The following is a 16,010-nucleotide window of genomic DNA, read 5'->3' as shown; positions in this document are numbered from 1 at the left end:
AGAAAAATGTGCACATAGGTACATATATATAAAATCTAACACAATCTACTTTGGAGAATTCAAAACCCCTGGAGCCTTTCCATAAATTTGCCCTATCAAGCACTCTGGAACTCAGGCAGGTCCAGGTATCATGTCAAGAATCTCTGAGGCAAACACAAGTCTTTATACAAAAGCTAGAATCACCCTCAGTAAAACAGAAAATGTTGCCGTCCCAAACTTCTTCCAGGTAGTCCCGCTTCCTCCATACCCATTATCTCCTGCTAACGTGTACTTAGCTCATGAACTCACTCACTGGTAAGTTCACTCATGCATTCATTCTTTGCACTGTTTTCCGTGAGTCAGACTTTAGGGACCCAAATGTGAGTATGACATGGCTCATGCCCTCTAAGAGCCTACAATTCAGCTCAGTCAGGGCTCATTTTGCTTCCCAGGGAATACTGGGCCACATCTAGGGACAGTTTTCGTTGTCACAGTGGGTGAGGAGTGCTACTGGCACCTGGTAGATAGAAATCAGGGATGCTGCTGAAAATCCTACAATGCCCAGAATACCTCCAACCCTACAACAGATAGAAATACAGGGTCGAGGGGAGTCTGGGTGGCTCCGTTGGGTAAGGAACTGCTTTTGGCTCAGGTCATGATCCTGGAGTCCTAGAATTGAGCCCCGCATTGGGCTCCCTGCTTAGCAGGGAGTCTGCCTCTCCCTCTGACTCTCTCCCTTCTCATGCTCTCTCTCTCTCTCACTCTCTCTCTTTCTCAAATAAATAAATAAATAAAACCTTTAAAAAATAAAAAAAAAGAAATAAAAAAAGAAATACAGGGTCCAGAATGTTAGATAGATTGAGAGACCCTGACTTAAAGTGGACAGGCATGAGACAAAGCATTGAATGCAGGGATGAAGACCAGAGGTAAATAATATGGCAGCTCAGGAAAGGGCATTTTAGTAAGAATTCTGGAATATATGGTTATGGTGACAGACGGCCTTGTTTTCATTGATGACAGAAGGGAGGTGAAGGGAAGAGGAGTCATCCGGGGTGAGCCATCACCATAATGAAGGCCGACATTCCTTTGTGCAACACCAGAGGAGAGGCATCGATTTCAAGTGGTGAGCAAACAAATGGCATCTGGTGGAGAAGATGTCCTCATAGGAGACGAAGTGGGTCTCTACCCAGCCCTATCAGTCAGTGGCTCAGCCAAAACAATGTGCAACCATTTGATAGGCTCATCACTCCAGTTACAAATCCTGTTTCATGCTGGGCAAAAGCTAGACTTTGGATGTGGCCTGTCATTCACCACTCCTCTGTACTCTATTCCCATTCCAGTCAATATCCCCATTGTATACACATATACACCACAGTGATCCTCATGTGGGTAAATATGCAAAATATATACTTTGTATATATAGATATACAGGGTATATATTATGTATATATATCTATATATGCAGGGTATATATTATGTATTCTATATATTATGTATTCTATAGATACGCTAACTTTAATCTCTACAGAAGTTGGTTCCAAGACCTGATTAATCGACTGGAAATCAGACCTAGACCAAATTCCAGCATGTGCATCCTTGACTCCTTGTACCCCTCTCTCTCCCAACCTCCAACCCTTTAACAATTATTTTCTGGAAATCAGGTCTGGCTTCTGTCATCGGCAGGCACAGGGACAGTGGGTGTGCTGATACACCTGTAAACCTCTAGTCCTGTTGAAGCTGGGGCTGTTCAACATTGGAAAGCACCAGGCAAGGAGCTCCCTGTCACTGGGAAACAAGGTTTTCTGCTTCTGAGCCGCCAGCTGTGGAGTGACAGCATGATCTGGGAGCAGCCAGAAGGGAGCTAAAGTCCCAAGTCTACTGCACACGAGTTTCATAGCCCTGAGGAAGTTCTTTAACTTGGTAAGCTTTTTCTATTTGTAAAAAAGGAATAATTAAAGTTCCCATCTGAAAGGGTCGTCCTGAGTACTGAATGGCAACTTCTATCTCAAGTGCTGACCAGAGGGCCTGGCACGTAACAAGCCTCAGTAACCTTTCAGCTATACTCAGCAAGGGAGGGGAGCCTCCTGGGGCCACACCTAATGCTTGGCTCAAGGGGCTTACATGTCAGACTTTACCACCATCCTTGTGTGGGGACCATGCCGATCTTCTCTCTTGGTATCATTCCAGCTTTTAGTATGTGCTGCCAAAGCAAGCACCAAGATAGATAGATAGAGAGATATAAAATTCATTTATATATATATATATATATATCCTCTACCCCCAACATGGGGCTCAAACTCACAACCCTGAGAGTCACATTTCTACTGACTGAACCAGCCAGGCGCCCCACTGGACTTTATCCGTCCCCACTGCCCACACAGTCTATGTCCACTGCTTGGGTTTATTCTATTTCTGTTCTTTCATCCTGCCTTCCATTCAGACCATTTCAGCAACAATCCTGCTCATAGCTCCAGCCTTTCTCCTGGTACTGGCGGGTTCTGATCTGTTCCTGCTCATCTGGGGCCCCTTTGAGACCCTCTGTAAGCAGGGATTTGGGGCTGTACCTACCTGGTCCAGCCTCCCTGCGTTCTCCCAGCCTATCCACACCAAATCTATCCAGAGCCCCCAGAGGTCTGTGCTGCTCCAGGGAGCTGGGCCGGACATTCCCCCAGCATGTTCTTGAGTCATGATGGGCTCAGCTACACTGTTGTACAGATTCACTGGGCACATTTTCATCTAAGCATCTGGTACTTCTCTCCCTTCACAGTTGCCTGCTGCTAAAGAGGAGCAGTGAGATTCGGCACGACACTTTGGAAAGGTAGCCGACCCAGGCCGAAGCTGGTCTGTTCCCCACCTGCTGCTTTTTTCCAAAAATGGGCCGTGGGTGGAGCCTCAGACATCACACCTTCCCACTGACCTGGCTCCAGTGCCTGGTCTCTGTTCTTCTCCGGACACCCAGGAGGCAGCTGGGATAATAGCCCTATTGAGGGGATGAAGCAGCTGGGGAATAAAACCTCCCTCTTACTCACTGACTTTTGTCTACTTGATGATCACTTGAAAAATCTCAAACAGTCTTGGTATCAGAGCACAAAGGTCTCTGGGTCAGAGGCACTGAGTCAACCATATTTCATGCCTGGTTCCATTAGTATAAGGGATCAAGGGTAGCTAGGATTTGAGTCACTGGAAACCTCTAGCAACCTAGTGGCCTGTATTCTGTACAGCATTGCTGTGGTGAGAGTAGCCCAATCCCAGCACCGAGAGTCAAGAAAGCTAGAGGTGAGCCTGAAGCACTACAAAAATGCAGATTTCGGGGGCAATATTCACAATCCATGGGCTGCACTGAGCCACACCAACAATATCCCTATTTTTCCATTTAGAAAAATTCCCAGTGAGTTCTGAGCTTTCTAAAATACATGCTTTAATTCATTCGCTTTGATTCTTTGCTCAAATCCATGCCCTTGGGTGCATACATCTTCGCGTGATGTCCTCAACTTGCTCCTTTGCCTGCCCTCACACACTGAGCCTCCTGAGGGTAAACACAAGTCGCCATTCAGAAAGTCAGCACCCTGGAAAAGTGAACTAGACTTTCACGTTTCCCATTTCTCTACCGCATGCAGCTATCCTTTAGAACCTAGCCCACCGCCTCTGTAAATTAGGTTTTATTGGAACAAGCCACGTCCATTTATTCATATCATATACTTCTGTGGCTGCTCTTGGGTTCCCACAGCAGAGCTGAGGAGCTGTGATGGGCCAGCTGGCCTGGGAAGCCCAAAACTTTCACTATTTGACTTTTCACAGAGTTTGCTGAAACCCTGCTTTAGGATTCCTCTGGTCTCTAAGCAGGGGTGAAATCACTGAAGACAAAGCAGTAGAGATTTATGTTTGTGAATCTGTCAGGGTTCTGTCCCTTTGTAAATACAATTATAACTGTAAGTATAAATACAGAGAGACTTATTATAAGGAATGGAGTCATGATTATAGAGGCTGAGAAGCCCCATGACATACTGTCTGCAAGATGGTGCCCCAGGAAGCCCAGTGATAGAGCTCCAGTCCAAACCCAAAGTCCTGGGAACCAGGAGAGCCAATACTGTAAGTCCCAGTCCAAAGTCCTGAAAACAAGGAGTGCCAGTATCCAAGCACAAGATGTCTCAGCTCAGGCAGAGAGCAGGCTTGCCCTTTCTCTGCCTTTCTGACCTATTCAGGTCTTCAGTCAATTAGGTGACACCCACCCACAGTGGGGAGGGTGAAGTTCTTTACGGGATCTACTGATGCACGTGCTAATCTCTTCTGGAAACACCCTCACAGACACACCCAGAAGTAGTATTTTGCCAGGTATCTGGGCACCCTTGAGTCCTGTTAAGTTGACCCATAAAATTAACCATCACAATTTGATATAGGGAAGACGGTTCTCTGGGGAAAAAAGTAATTCAGCAATGAAATGAGTTGTTAGCATGCCTTTCAGTCAATGCCACACCATTTACCTCCTATGTATTATATCAACTTCCCTGCTGATTAGGTCAGTTTGCACAAATAAACTATGGTCTTGTATCAGTCAGGGGGCTCTGCAGGAAACCAATGGCACAGCCAAATCATCTAAACTGAGAAGATTTGGGGAAAGGAACCATACGATAAAGTGTGGGAAGACTAAAGCAGACCAACATGAGACGGGCGGTCAACATCCAACAGTCATTACTACCAAGAAGCCTGAAGGAACATGAGGAAAGGGAAGGTGCTAGAACACAGAGAGAACTGTGGTTTTGTGAGAGAGGGTTGCCCAGCAGAAACTGTGACTGTAGGCAGAGCATTGCAGTCCCTGTGGCCCAGGACCAGGCCAGGAGAGAATAGGAGAGCCATCACCTTGACCTCTCTCTCTTCTTGACCTCCGATCTCCTGTTAGGTCCCTCCATTAGCCAAACCCAACTAGATGCCAAAAGACATAGGGTCCTACTGACAAGGTCTGTGTGGTATATCCTCCAGAGGTACATAGGCATGTGGAGAAGGATGGGATGGCTCTGGAGGGAAAAGTGGAGACTATCCAGAACATCCCATAGTGACTACAATGTCTTAAATGTAAAGCAGGTTTTCTAGTAATGCTTACTGTTTGGTTTAAATGTGTGCCTATGGAAGGCCTAATCACTCTAATAGTTTGGATACAAACTATCGAGAGGCTGAAGGGTGAATTGAGGGACTTGGTGTGGGGCCTTTCCTGTTCTCACAAGTTTATCAAAACTGCCCAGCTGTCAGAGCTGAGGATCTAATGTGGCCAACGTTTTGTCTTCCTTCTGGAAGGGGAAATAAAGGAATGGGGTACCACGAAAGAATCTGTCACTCATGAAAGAAACTCCCTCCCATCCCTGCCTAAAAGCAAAAAGTAATTTTTCCTCACATTAAAAGGGAATTTCTCCTATCAGAATGTGAGATGGTTAGAGAGAGAGAGAGAGAAAGAGAGAATTCCCTCCCCAGCCCTCTCGTCAGCTAAATGCTATCATAGCCACAAGTATCATATAACTCTACAGTCAGCCTGGGAATGATTCTTGCAAATAAAAAAGCACAGTGTGAAATGCTGACTTTTTCTGATCAAAAAGCATCCTGGGGTGGGCGGAACAGCTTTGGGTCAAGAAGAGGCCTCGATTTCTGGGGTGATTTTTATTGTTATCAGAGAGAAGACTGTACTTGCTGTAAATGTGTGGCTCCTCAGCACACTCCTACTGGTGAAGGCAAACTTGTAGTCACTTGTCTTTCTCTCAGGGTACTTACCCCCCACATTGAAACATATTTTTCATTTCAGTTTCACTTACCTGTCACTTTCTTCTTTAAAAGGGTGATTTATCAAGTTAAAAAAAAATCAACATCAAAGAACACTTCAATGCTACGGGGGTGCCCCCCCCACACATACATACACGCAAACACACACATTCAAACCCCCCGTGTCCTGTCCTGAAGGCAAAATTGTGACTAAAACCCACAAGAAACTATCCCCCAATGGGGAGCTTTTTTCAGCATCTTGACTGTGAGTTCCTTTATTCTGTGGTTCCGCCAGCCTACAAATTTAAAAGCTGTTGCAAGGGAGCTATAATTTCTACTCAACACTTCATGATTTGATTATGTAAAATAAAAAGTGTAATGAAGTTAATAGTACCTTATTCTTACTTTACATTATGAGGAATTTTTTTCCCTGCAGAATGTGAAAGTGGAAATTACCTCTGGACCTTCTAATTCTCAAAAATGTGGGTCATAATGATTACTGTGGTAGAATTTCAAGACGTAAGATTTAGTATATTTCTCTTTCCTCTATTCAGTTTTCTAAAGGGGCGTCTTCTCTTACTGGGATTTTATGTAGTAAAATGTAAGGAACTGAAGTGAGGGGTAAGAGCCCTGCATCCTACGCTACTTGTGGAACCTCGAGGAAAACACTGAACCTCACTGAGTAATAACTTCTTCTGCCAAGTGAGGAGACTGGATAACCCAGTCCTATCCTAGCATTCCAGGATTTAAAACAAAACAAAACAAAACAAAAAAACATTAAAATAAATAAATAAATAAAATTTAGAAATTTAAAAAACAACATAAAGTGGAATAAAATAAACATGGCTTGAGAAAGAAGTGTGGCATATGATGCCAGGTGTTTCTTTCCCCTTGTTTTGTCCAGGAGGCCTTTTCCAGAATTATCACCTTGTGTTTCTCTCCCAGTTGTTTGTGTGAATGCAGCAGGGAGCCAAAGAGGAGGCTGATGTTTTTGCTTCAAGTTCTTTAACAGGCCAGTCAGCTTTGACCTCATCCCTGTCTACCTCTCTTCCGATGGCCACAAGAGAATTCACTCAAGGAACTCTCAGTGGGTATCACTCTCAAAACACCGGCTCAAAACGAGTACCTTTGCTGCCACTGCCTCAGCATCTTTTATGAAGAAAGAACATAACTCTAAAAGCAAAGGTTAATTTATAGTGATGTGGCCTAAGCTGTGTAACATGGAGTGTCATTTAAGACCTCCCATCCCTCGGCCACCTACTCATAGAGACAACAGTCTTTCAGGATCTTTTCAATTATACCCATGCAGCCATAACACTTAATCTACCTCCAGGAAACACGGAAGATATTTCACTAGTGTAAAAACTCTCCTTAAGCATCATTTGGGGACATTGAATAGCATTAAGTTTCTCAGGTTGTGCCAAGCAACGGGTTCTTATTTTCCCTGTTCTCTCATGCTGAAGTCAGAAAATGGATCTGCAGGCCCCACAAGACTCAGGGTAGAGCCACGTGCCAAAGGGGAACCCAAGCTCGGTTTTGGGTTTTCAGCTTATACTGCTGCTACCAAGGCTTTGATTATGCTCGCAGTAGGGCCTGTCCCTGAGCAAAATTTAAATAAGGACAATGGTTTCATTAAGGCTCTTTCCTCTTTCTCTGATTTTCAGATGTCCAAAGCTCTCGTGGCAATTCACTGCCTGTCCACTCCCTGCCCCAGCCCGGCCCTGCATCCCAGCTGTCCGTGCCCTGTATCTTATGTTTACCAAGTCCCTCAACAAAATTTTGCTCGGCAGCTTGACATTTGGGAAAGATCCAAGACCTTTTATTAATGAGTGCTCCCATGAAAGACAACAGCTTAGCTTGCTTGCACTGATGGCATCTTCGCCTATTCTCTGGCATGGAAGGCAGAATCCAGGACTTTAGGGGCTAATCAGGGAGGATATATGGTGGTGAAGGGAACATTTCCTGTAGGGCTCCTGGGTGGCTCAGTGAGTTAGGGATCTGACTCTTGATTTCGGCTTCGGTTGTGATCTCAGGGCTGTGGAATCAAGCCCCACATCAGGCTCTGTGCTTAGCTCAGAGTCTACTTATCCCTCTTCCTCTGCTCCTCCCCTCACCCATGTGAGCTCTCTCTCTCTCTCTCTCTCTCTCATAATTTAAAAAACAAAAACAAAAACAAAAAGACCTTTTTAAAAGAGAACCTTTCCTGTGCTGCTCATATTATAACATATGAGCATCTCTGTCTCTGTTTAGGTATATGACGGACCCTATTAACAGGTTGGGTAAAAAGTGGTGGTTTTTTTTTTTTTTTTTTGGCAAAGGAGAGGCTGAGAAATTATCTTTTTATCCTGTTTCCCCAGAAACTATCTTCAGGGAATAGACGTATAAATACACACACACACACACACACACACACACACACACGCTATTTCACATTCGACAGGAGATAGAAAGACCTAAGAGATGAGAAGAGGGCAGGCACATCCTTTGGGAGGAGAATCTAAAATGCTATAAAAGTTCTTAGCCTCTGAAGGTAGGCTGGTCAGTGCACAGCCCACACAGACACACAAATTGAATCTAAAAACAAGAGAGGCACTGGACATAAAAGTTCAACGTAATCCTTTTCTCTGTTCCCGGAAACTCACATCCAGGAACACTTTGTGACCCTAAGCCTCAGCAGTTATGGGGTAACTAACTTGTCTCTACACTGGCAGAGCCAGACCTATAACAGCAGGGTGGGAAAAACACAACTGACAAATCCATTCAACAAATATTTGATTGGATACCTATTCCGACCCAGACTCCCAGCCAGATGCTGGGAGCACAAAAATGAATAAAGCACATCCTCCCGCGACAAGCAAAAGAAGGAGCTGAGCTAAATCTTCATTTCAGTCAATGAGCAAAAGAGAAAGAGGTGACTCCCTTGATTTCTTGCTCTGTTCATATGCATTAGGGAAGAGACGAGGGGATGTACACATCGGAGCTCAGAGAGCAGACAACCTTCCGCAATCAGTGACTTAGTCTCTTTCTTGGACTAACCAGATTCTCATGCACAGAAGCAAACACAACCAGGTTGTTAAGAATGACGCTCATCAGCATTCACACTCTTAGAAAGAAAGCTTATCAACAATTGAACTGTGGTACATACCTAAGGTCGGGGATGCTTCCCTCTTCAATATTAGAAGCTCTACTAAATCCTTATTCAACTTATCCCCCAGATGAAGATAAATGGGGGATGGAACAACTATATATAGGCTTGGCATTGGATGTCAGCTTTACAGTAGTATTTTTGTATAGGTTAAAGTCTACTTCAGCTGGAATTAATGTAATTACATATAATGTTGACAGATTATGACATTTGCCTATTAAGTACACTATACAAACATTCCAATAATTTGCTGGCTTTTGACTTTGTAAAAAATAAATGAAAGCAAATCCCAGGGGATATGGCTAATGGGGTAACTGGAATAGAGGTTTCCAAAGCGCAGAGTTCAGGAAATAACAGTCAAAGAATAATGCATTTTAAGCCAAAATATATAGAGTGGTAAATGAATATTTAGTACTTACCACAAGACTGCTGTCTAGAGACAACCTTTTTCCAAAGTCCCTTTTCTCAAGCTGTCTCTTTCCCTCCATGGGTAAAGTTATTTATTTTCCTTTGTGATTTATAAGAATTCCCCTTCTGTTTCCAGGGTCACTGTAAAAAGTGAGCATGTGTTTTACCATCCGAGTGAAAAGTGTTTAGACCCTTGTTTTTAGCTAACTAGAAACAAGTGTGGCAGCCAAAATATCCAGACCCGAACCATAAGTGCAAAACAGGGCTCTCTCAACTCAAAAGACCTCTCCGGGTTGCGAATGTCAGAGTCATCTTTACGGAGGCCCCTGTGTTTTTATAGGTCTTGCTAATGGAGTTGGGGAATGGGTTTGCAGGTTGAATCAGCAGACTGTGGAAAAAAGCAAACAGTCTGTTTCATGCCACGCTTGCTCCACACTCGTCCTCCCTCTATCAGCCAGAATCATTCTGTTACTGTGCACATAGATGCTGTCTGCAAATTCCATGAGCTCAAACTGACAAAACCAGGCTCCATAACCAAGAGTGGCTGAGCCCAAGGCGCAAGGAGAGGAAACGGAAACCTGAACATCACTGCCAATATTTCATTGGAAAACATGTAAGTTAAACAGATGTGGGGGACGTATAAGAATCATTCCCTCTAGGACAGGTGGATTCCACAAATGGTGGAGGCCATGTTATCATCAACGAGTATTTGAACACCCATGGCATTTTATCAGATCAGATATAGTTAATCCCTGTACTCCACTGTGGTGGTTAGCTCTAGAATGACTACGTGTCTTGGTTAGTAGGAATATATTGTGTGTGTCAAGCACTAGCTTCTAGTCTTCATGAATATATAAATGGCCTGAAATAAAAGAAATAAGTTTTAGTCCATACTTTCCCACCCATTCTCCAAGTAACCTTGGACAAGTCATTCAGCTTCTCTGAAACTCACCTTTCTAACCTGCAAAAAACATGTAGATGTACAATGATTTAAAGGCAATAAACTATAACTTACATGTCAGTTATAATTATGCACAGATTACATTAAAAACCAGTTAACCTTAAATACTAAGTTAACCTAATCTAATACATCTTTGATGATTCAGGAGGCACCTGGAGATAGAGAAGTGCCTCATAATCCACACAAAACACATAGCCATTGTCCTGCTATCAAAGTAAAGCTGAACTTAATAACACACTCTACCAATCAGCTTTTGATAAAACTGAAAAGAAATATTATCCACAGCACCCTCAATGCCTCCAAATCTAATGAGGATATAGCAGAATCTGACCTCACAGCCCCCAGCATACGGCCTCCTGCTCCTTGTTCCCCCCACCAGGAGGAGGGCGGGGACAGTGATGCCCCAGACAGGCCCAAATGATGGTCGGGGGTAGGAAACCGATGAACTCCCTTCCTAGCCCTAGGCTCTCTCCACCATCTGCGACTTCTTGCTTTTAGGAACACCAATTTCAATTCATTACTCATCCACTCAGAATCTCCTGGGAGTCCATCCTGAATTCAGGATATAGAACCAAATTTTTCAACATTATGTTCAATGTCTATTTCATGCCAAGTAGCCTTTTCCAGTCCCTGAATGTGCAAGGCATGTTCCTGAGACCATGCTTGGATCACACCCCTCATCTCCATCAGGTCTAATTCTCTCTTCTCCAGGGGCTGGCGCAGGTCCCACCTCCTTCACAGGAGCTTCCTGGTCACACCACTGGCCGAAGACTTCTTTCTCTCCCATGTTTCAGGGTAGTCGTTAGGGACTTAATTATTAACCACCATCATCACCTAGCACAGATTAAATACAGGAAGTTCTTATTTGCTGGTTGGTACAGCCTAGTAGTTAAAAACAGACTCGTGGCAGCATTTTCCAGAAGAAAACTAGTTGCATGCTATTAGTATCAGCCAAACTATTAGTTCTGTGAACTTTGTTGTAAGGGATTGCCTTTCCTATTTTCAGCTGTTCCCATCCACTTTGCTATCCCTAAAAAGCCAGTCATATAAAAATATGGGTAAAAAGCACTCCAGATAGAGGGATCAGTCTTTCTGCTGGGAAAAAGCCAGAAAGAGGTTTGTGTGCTCCCCAGAATAGGGAACCAGTTTTTTAGGAACAAAGAAGCTGGGAAGACAATGTGTGAGAAAAGTTCTAAGCCATAAGCAGCAATTACATCACACAAGTGTTTTGTAGGACGAGGTAACTTGTTTGTTCTGAGCATAACACTTAATCTTAAGGTTTGGTTACTCTTTGCTAGCTGAAAACATTAAACAATTTAATCTCTATAGGTTTCAACTGATTCATCTACAAAATGGAATTAATAATAGGTCCTGCTTCATAGTGGGGTTGTTGTGATGATTAATGAGATGATCCATTTTTTTTTAAGATTTTATTTATTTGCCAGAGAGAGAGAGAGAGAGACTACACACAAGCAGGCAGAGAGGCAGACAGAGTCAGTGAGAGAAGCAGACTCCCTGCTGAGCAAGTAGCCCTATGCAGGACTCAATCCCAGGACCCTGGGATCATGACCTGAGCTGAAGGCAGTGGCTTAACCCACTGAACCACCCAGGCGTCCCTGAGATGATCCATTTAAAGAACTTTCCCACCACCTGGCACATAGTAGGTAAGCTTTAAATATCAGATATATTGATCATCCTTTCTGGTAAGTATGATTAAACTCTTTCATAAGCAATGCTAGTGACACAATTTTATGCTCCATAATAGGTTGAGGAGACTGTCATTTTGGGAAACAAGGATCTTTTCAAAAGTTCTCAAACAGCCTAGTTTGCTATGTGGAAGGCTGACTGAATGGTTTAATCCAGTCAGTTTCTTTTCGTATTTTTTGTACTTTATAGTGCCAGTTATATAGACAGAGATTGACCTTCAAAACATCAGCAACTGATAAGACATAAGGATTGGCCAATCAGAAGGACATGGTCAATGGCAACAAGTAGCACAGCTGTAGCCATGTGTCCTGGCCAGTTACCACCCTAAATGTATGTACTACCCCATCCCAAGAACTGGAAAATTCGTGAATTATACCATAAAGCAATCATGGAAAGGATCAAAGTAAAGATATCCAGAAGGATCAATGAAAGACCACACAAGACCACGCAAGAAACAAAATGCCAACCAGGATGTGTCGATATGAAAAGGGGAGGAGTCCACAAAGGAAAAGTCAGGAAGGCTGACAAATTCCACTTCCAGCATTGTCAAGTGAAGAGTGCCCACATTTACACATACCCAGAAAGGACTGCAAGTCTAGAGGGGACATGAACATGCCGGATCCCAGACACTTTGGTATTTCACTGGCCATTTGTATCCCCCAACAAAAGCCCCTGATTAGAGACCACTGCCATAAATCAATCTTCCAATTTTATTTGATTCCCAAGTCATTTTACTTACAGAGGAAGAATGTGTTGACCAGCAAATATAAGGAGGCAATCTTTTGGAAAGCTATATTTTTTAGTAAAAATTTGCAATTCAGCATCTGACTCTTTACATTCATCATTTATGTATTTGCTTAGTATATTACTCAGCTTGTGCTGCCATAACAGAATATCACAGACTCGGTGGCTTCCAACAATAGACATAGATTTTTCTCACAGCTCTGGAAACTGGAAATTCAAGATCAAGGCGGCAGCAGTGTTGGTTTCCGGTGAGATGTCTCACCTTTGCTTGCATTTGGCCACCTTCTGTGTCCTCACATGACCTTTTCCTTTGCACACATACTTCTGGTGCCTCTTTCTTTTCTTTTCTTTTCTTTTCCTTATACGGGCATCAATCCTATTGAATGAGGCCCCCACTCTTAAGACTTCATTTAACCTTAATCACCTCCACCTGTAAGGCCCTAACTCCAAATATAGTCCTTTTGGGGCTAGGGTTCCAACATGAATTTTCAGGGGATACATTTCCATCCATATGAATTAATTTCAGTCAGAATTCAAAGTCTGATCATAGCTCCAGGTACTAATAATAAGTTTAACTAATAAGTTTTCTAACTAAGTCTCTGAGTCTAAAACCTGACAGAAAACTCTAGAAGTCAGTGGCTACTTCCAGACCCTATCCCTCTCTGCTGGTTAATTCACTGTTGGATTTCATGCCATCACTACCTCCCACCCATCCCCATCTTCCCTTGTTACACTCTTCTCTTTATTGCAGGTCTAGATGTGCAAACATTATCAAGATTTCTTAGTCAGCTGGCCAACATGGGTTCTGCCAATAGGAGGCAGTGAGAGGTGAGAAGGCAACAGGAAGGGAAAAGCCCTTCCTCTAGCAGCAGAGAAGCAGCATCAACAGCAAGTGACTGTATGATCTAGTAACTTCTGTGATTCCTCTGACAAGCACAGTATAAAAACAGGAGGTAGCAACTTCCAAGACTTTGAGTACCACCCACTTAAGCCTTTTGCTCCTCCTGCTTTTCCAACAGTTTCATTAAAAAATTCCTTGGGGCACCTGAGTGGCTCAGTGGGTTAAAGCCTCTGCCTTTGGCTCAGGTCATGATCTCAGAGTCCTGGGATCGAGCCCCACATCGGGCTGTCTGCTTAGCAGGGAGGCTGCTTCCCCCTCTCTCTCTGCTTGCCTCTCTGCCTACTTGTGATCTCTCTCTGTCAAATAAATTTAAAAAATCTTAAAAAAAAGAATTATAAAAAATTCCTTGCATTAATTCTCTCTCAGCTTGAAATACCTAGAGTGGTTTCTCTTTCCCAGGCTTGACAATAATAGATTCACACCCCATAGAGATATCCCTGGACAGGCCACCATCCTTCCTTGGGCAACTCCTGGTCTCCTTTTTGTGAGCCTTCTGAGCAATAGTGTTGAATTAGAAATCCTACCAGACATGAAGTTCTTGGAGAACAGAGACAATATCTTAAGTTCTCCTAGGTAGTATAATGCCTGATGCATAGCAACAGGACAGACACTCAATGAGCACTTGTTGTTCATGTGAATAAATGAATAAATGAATGTTTATAGCCGTCTTTGTGAACACATAAAAAGCCAGGTGGCAATATAACATGGCTAAAGCAAAGAACTTCTCTACACATTTATAAACCTGAAATTACTTTATTAGTCAAACACACAGACATACTCAAGACTCAAAGAAAACATTTTATCTTGATTTTAAAACTATTACCAACTTAAAAATTGCGCTTAGGACATGCCTGAACTTACAAAGGACCATAACTGAGTCCTGTTCATGCCCTCTCTATGGCTTCTAACAACTCTATGTCGTTTATAGCAGCAATGGCCACAGTCGCCAAACTGTGGAAAGAACCAAGATGCCCTTCAACGGACGAATGGATAAGGGAGATGTGGTCCATATACACTATGGAGTATTATGCCTCCATCAGAAAGGATGAATACCCAACTTTTGTAGCAACATGGACGGGACTGGAAGAGATGATGCTGAATGAAATAAGTAAAGCAGAGAGAGTCAACTATCATATGGTTTCACTTATTTGTGGAGCATAACAAATAGCATGGAGGACAAGGGGAGATGGAGAGGAGAAGGAAGTTGAGGGAAATTGGAAGGGGAGGTGAACCATGAGAGACTATGGACTCTAAAAAACAATCTGATGGGTTTGAAGCGGCGGCGGGTGGGAGGTTGGGGGAACCAGGTGGTGGGTATTAGAGAGGGCACGGATTGTGTGGAGCACTGGGTGTGGTGCAAAAAACAATGAATACTGTTATGCTGAAAATAAATAAATAAATAAATAAGTAAACAAAGGTAGGGAAAATGTGACATTCTAGAGTATCCATAAGTACTTCAATGGTAACATTTTAAACGTCTAGACCTGTTCCATGCAATACAGTGACTACTAGCTATCTGTGGCTATTCAAATATAAATTAAAATAAAATGTAAAATTCAAAAAAACAAAAAAAGAACACACGTCTGCCTCCACGTGATGGGTAGGAAGCCTCTCCCACTCTTGCAAGGGGAGGAAAATGGTCAAAGAGTTGAAGGAAGACAGGATATTAAGCATCTTTTTTTGACTGATCGATCTCGATACCCTGTCTCCCCTCTCTTCTCATGTACATCTCTCTCTAACTGATGAAAATACCATTTCTTGGTATCTGTAGGATCTGTGTTGGCCTTCATAAACTCTCTTTAATTTTCCTCACAGATAGTAATGGCCTTTCAAGGCTAAGCAGACCCTTTAATATTCCTAAAGGCATCAGCGATTTCTTTATCCTGCCAGACTTTATTAACAGACTGCATAATTTTCAAGGGACTATACCCAAACAACACCATTAAATAAACCTCAAAGGCGTATTTCCTCACAAGCATGTAGCCACACACATGCAGACACACTTACTCACACTCTCACATACACTCACACTCTCACATACACTCACACATATCCTGAGAACTTCTCTCCACAGCAATTCCTGTGTCTCTGATTCCCCCACTCCCCAGCTCTGCTCTGAAATGTTAATGGTAGTGCCCGAAGAAATGGAGAAAAAAGGTAGAGCCAAAGGCATTAGAAGACTGAGCTCTCAGCCCTCTTTGCCACGTAAACTTGAGGATGTTCCCTAACTTCTGTGAGTTTACATTTGCCAATCTGTTCACCAGGCTCCTGTGAGGTTGCAATGAGACAATGTATGAGTCAAGATATTTTTTTAGTCAGCTTTGTGAAGCAACGAGCTATGCAAACTAGGATTGTTTGCAGCCTGAAACACAACCAGAGAACAGAAATCAGGTCAAACTCATCGACACCATCCCTTGCAG

At 43.2% G+C, this 16,010-nt stretch overlaps 1 protein-coding gene across 1 annotated transcript in view; it reads right to left on the bottom strand.

Moving 5' to 3' along the window:
- LOC116866796 (nck-associated protein 5-like) overlaps window positions 1-16,010 on the bottom strand; it is a 654,677-nt gene that overhangs the window by 514,747 nt on the left and 123,920 nt on the right. Inside the window, exon 2 of the mRNA XM_032855929.1 lies at window positions 9,289-9,418. Coding sequence (XP_032711820.1) covers window positions 9,289-9,357 — 69 coding nt within the window. The 5' untranslated portion in view covers window positions 9,358-9,418. The remainder of the gene's footprint in view (window positions 1-9,288; window positions 9,419-16,010) is intronic.

This window comes from Lontra canadensis, unplaced genomic scaffold (assembly GCF_010015895.1).
Source record: "Lontra canadensis isolate GAN:19392208 unplaced genomic scaffold, GSC_riverotter_1.0 scaffold11, whole genome shotgun sequence".
Taxonomy (NCBI): domain Eukaryota; kingdom Metazoa; phylum Chordata; class Mammalia; order Carnivora; family Mustelidae; genus Lontra; species Lontra canadensis.
The sequence above is the reverse complement of the archived record's forward strand: the minus strand, read 5'-3'. Positions and strand labels throughout refer to the sequence as shown.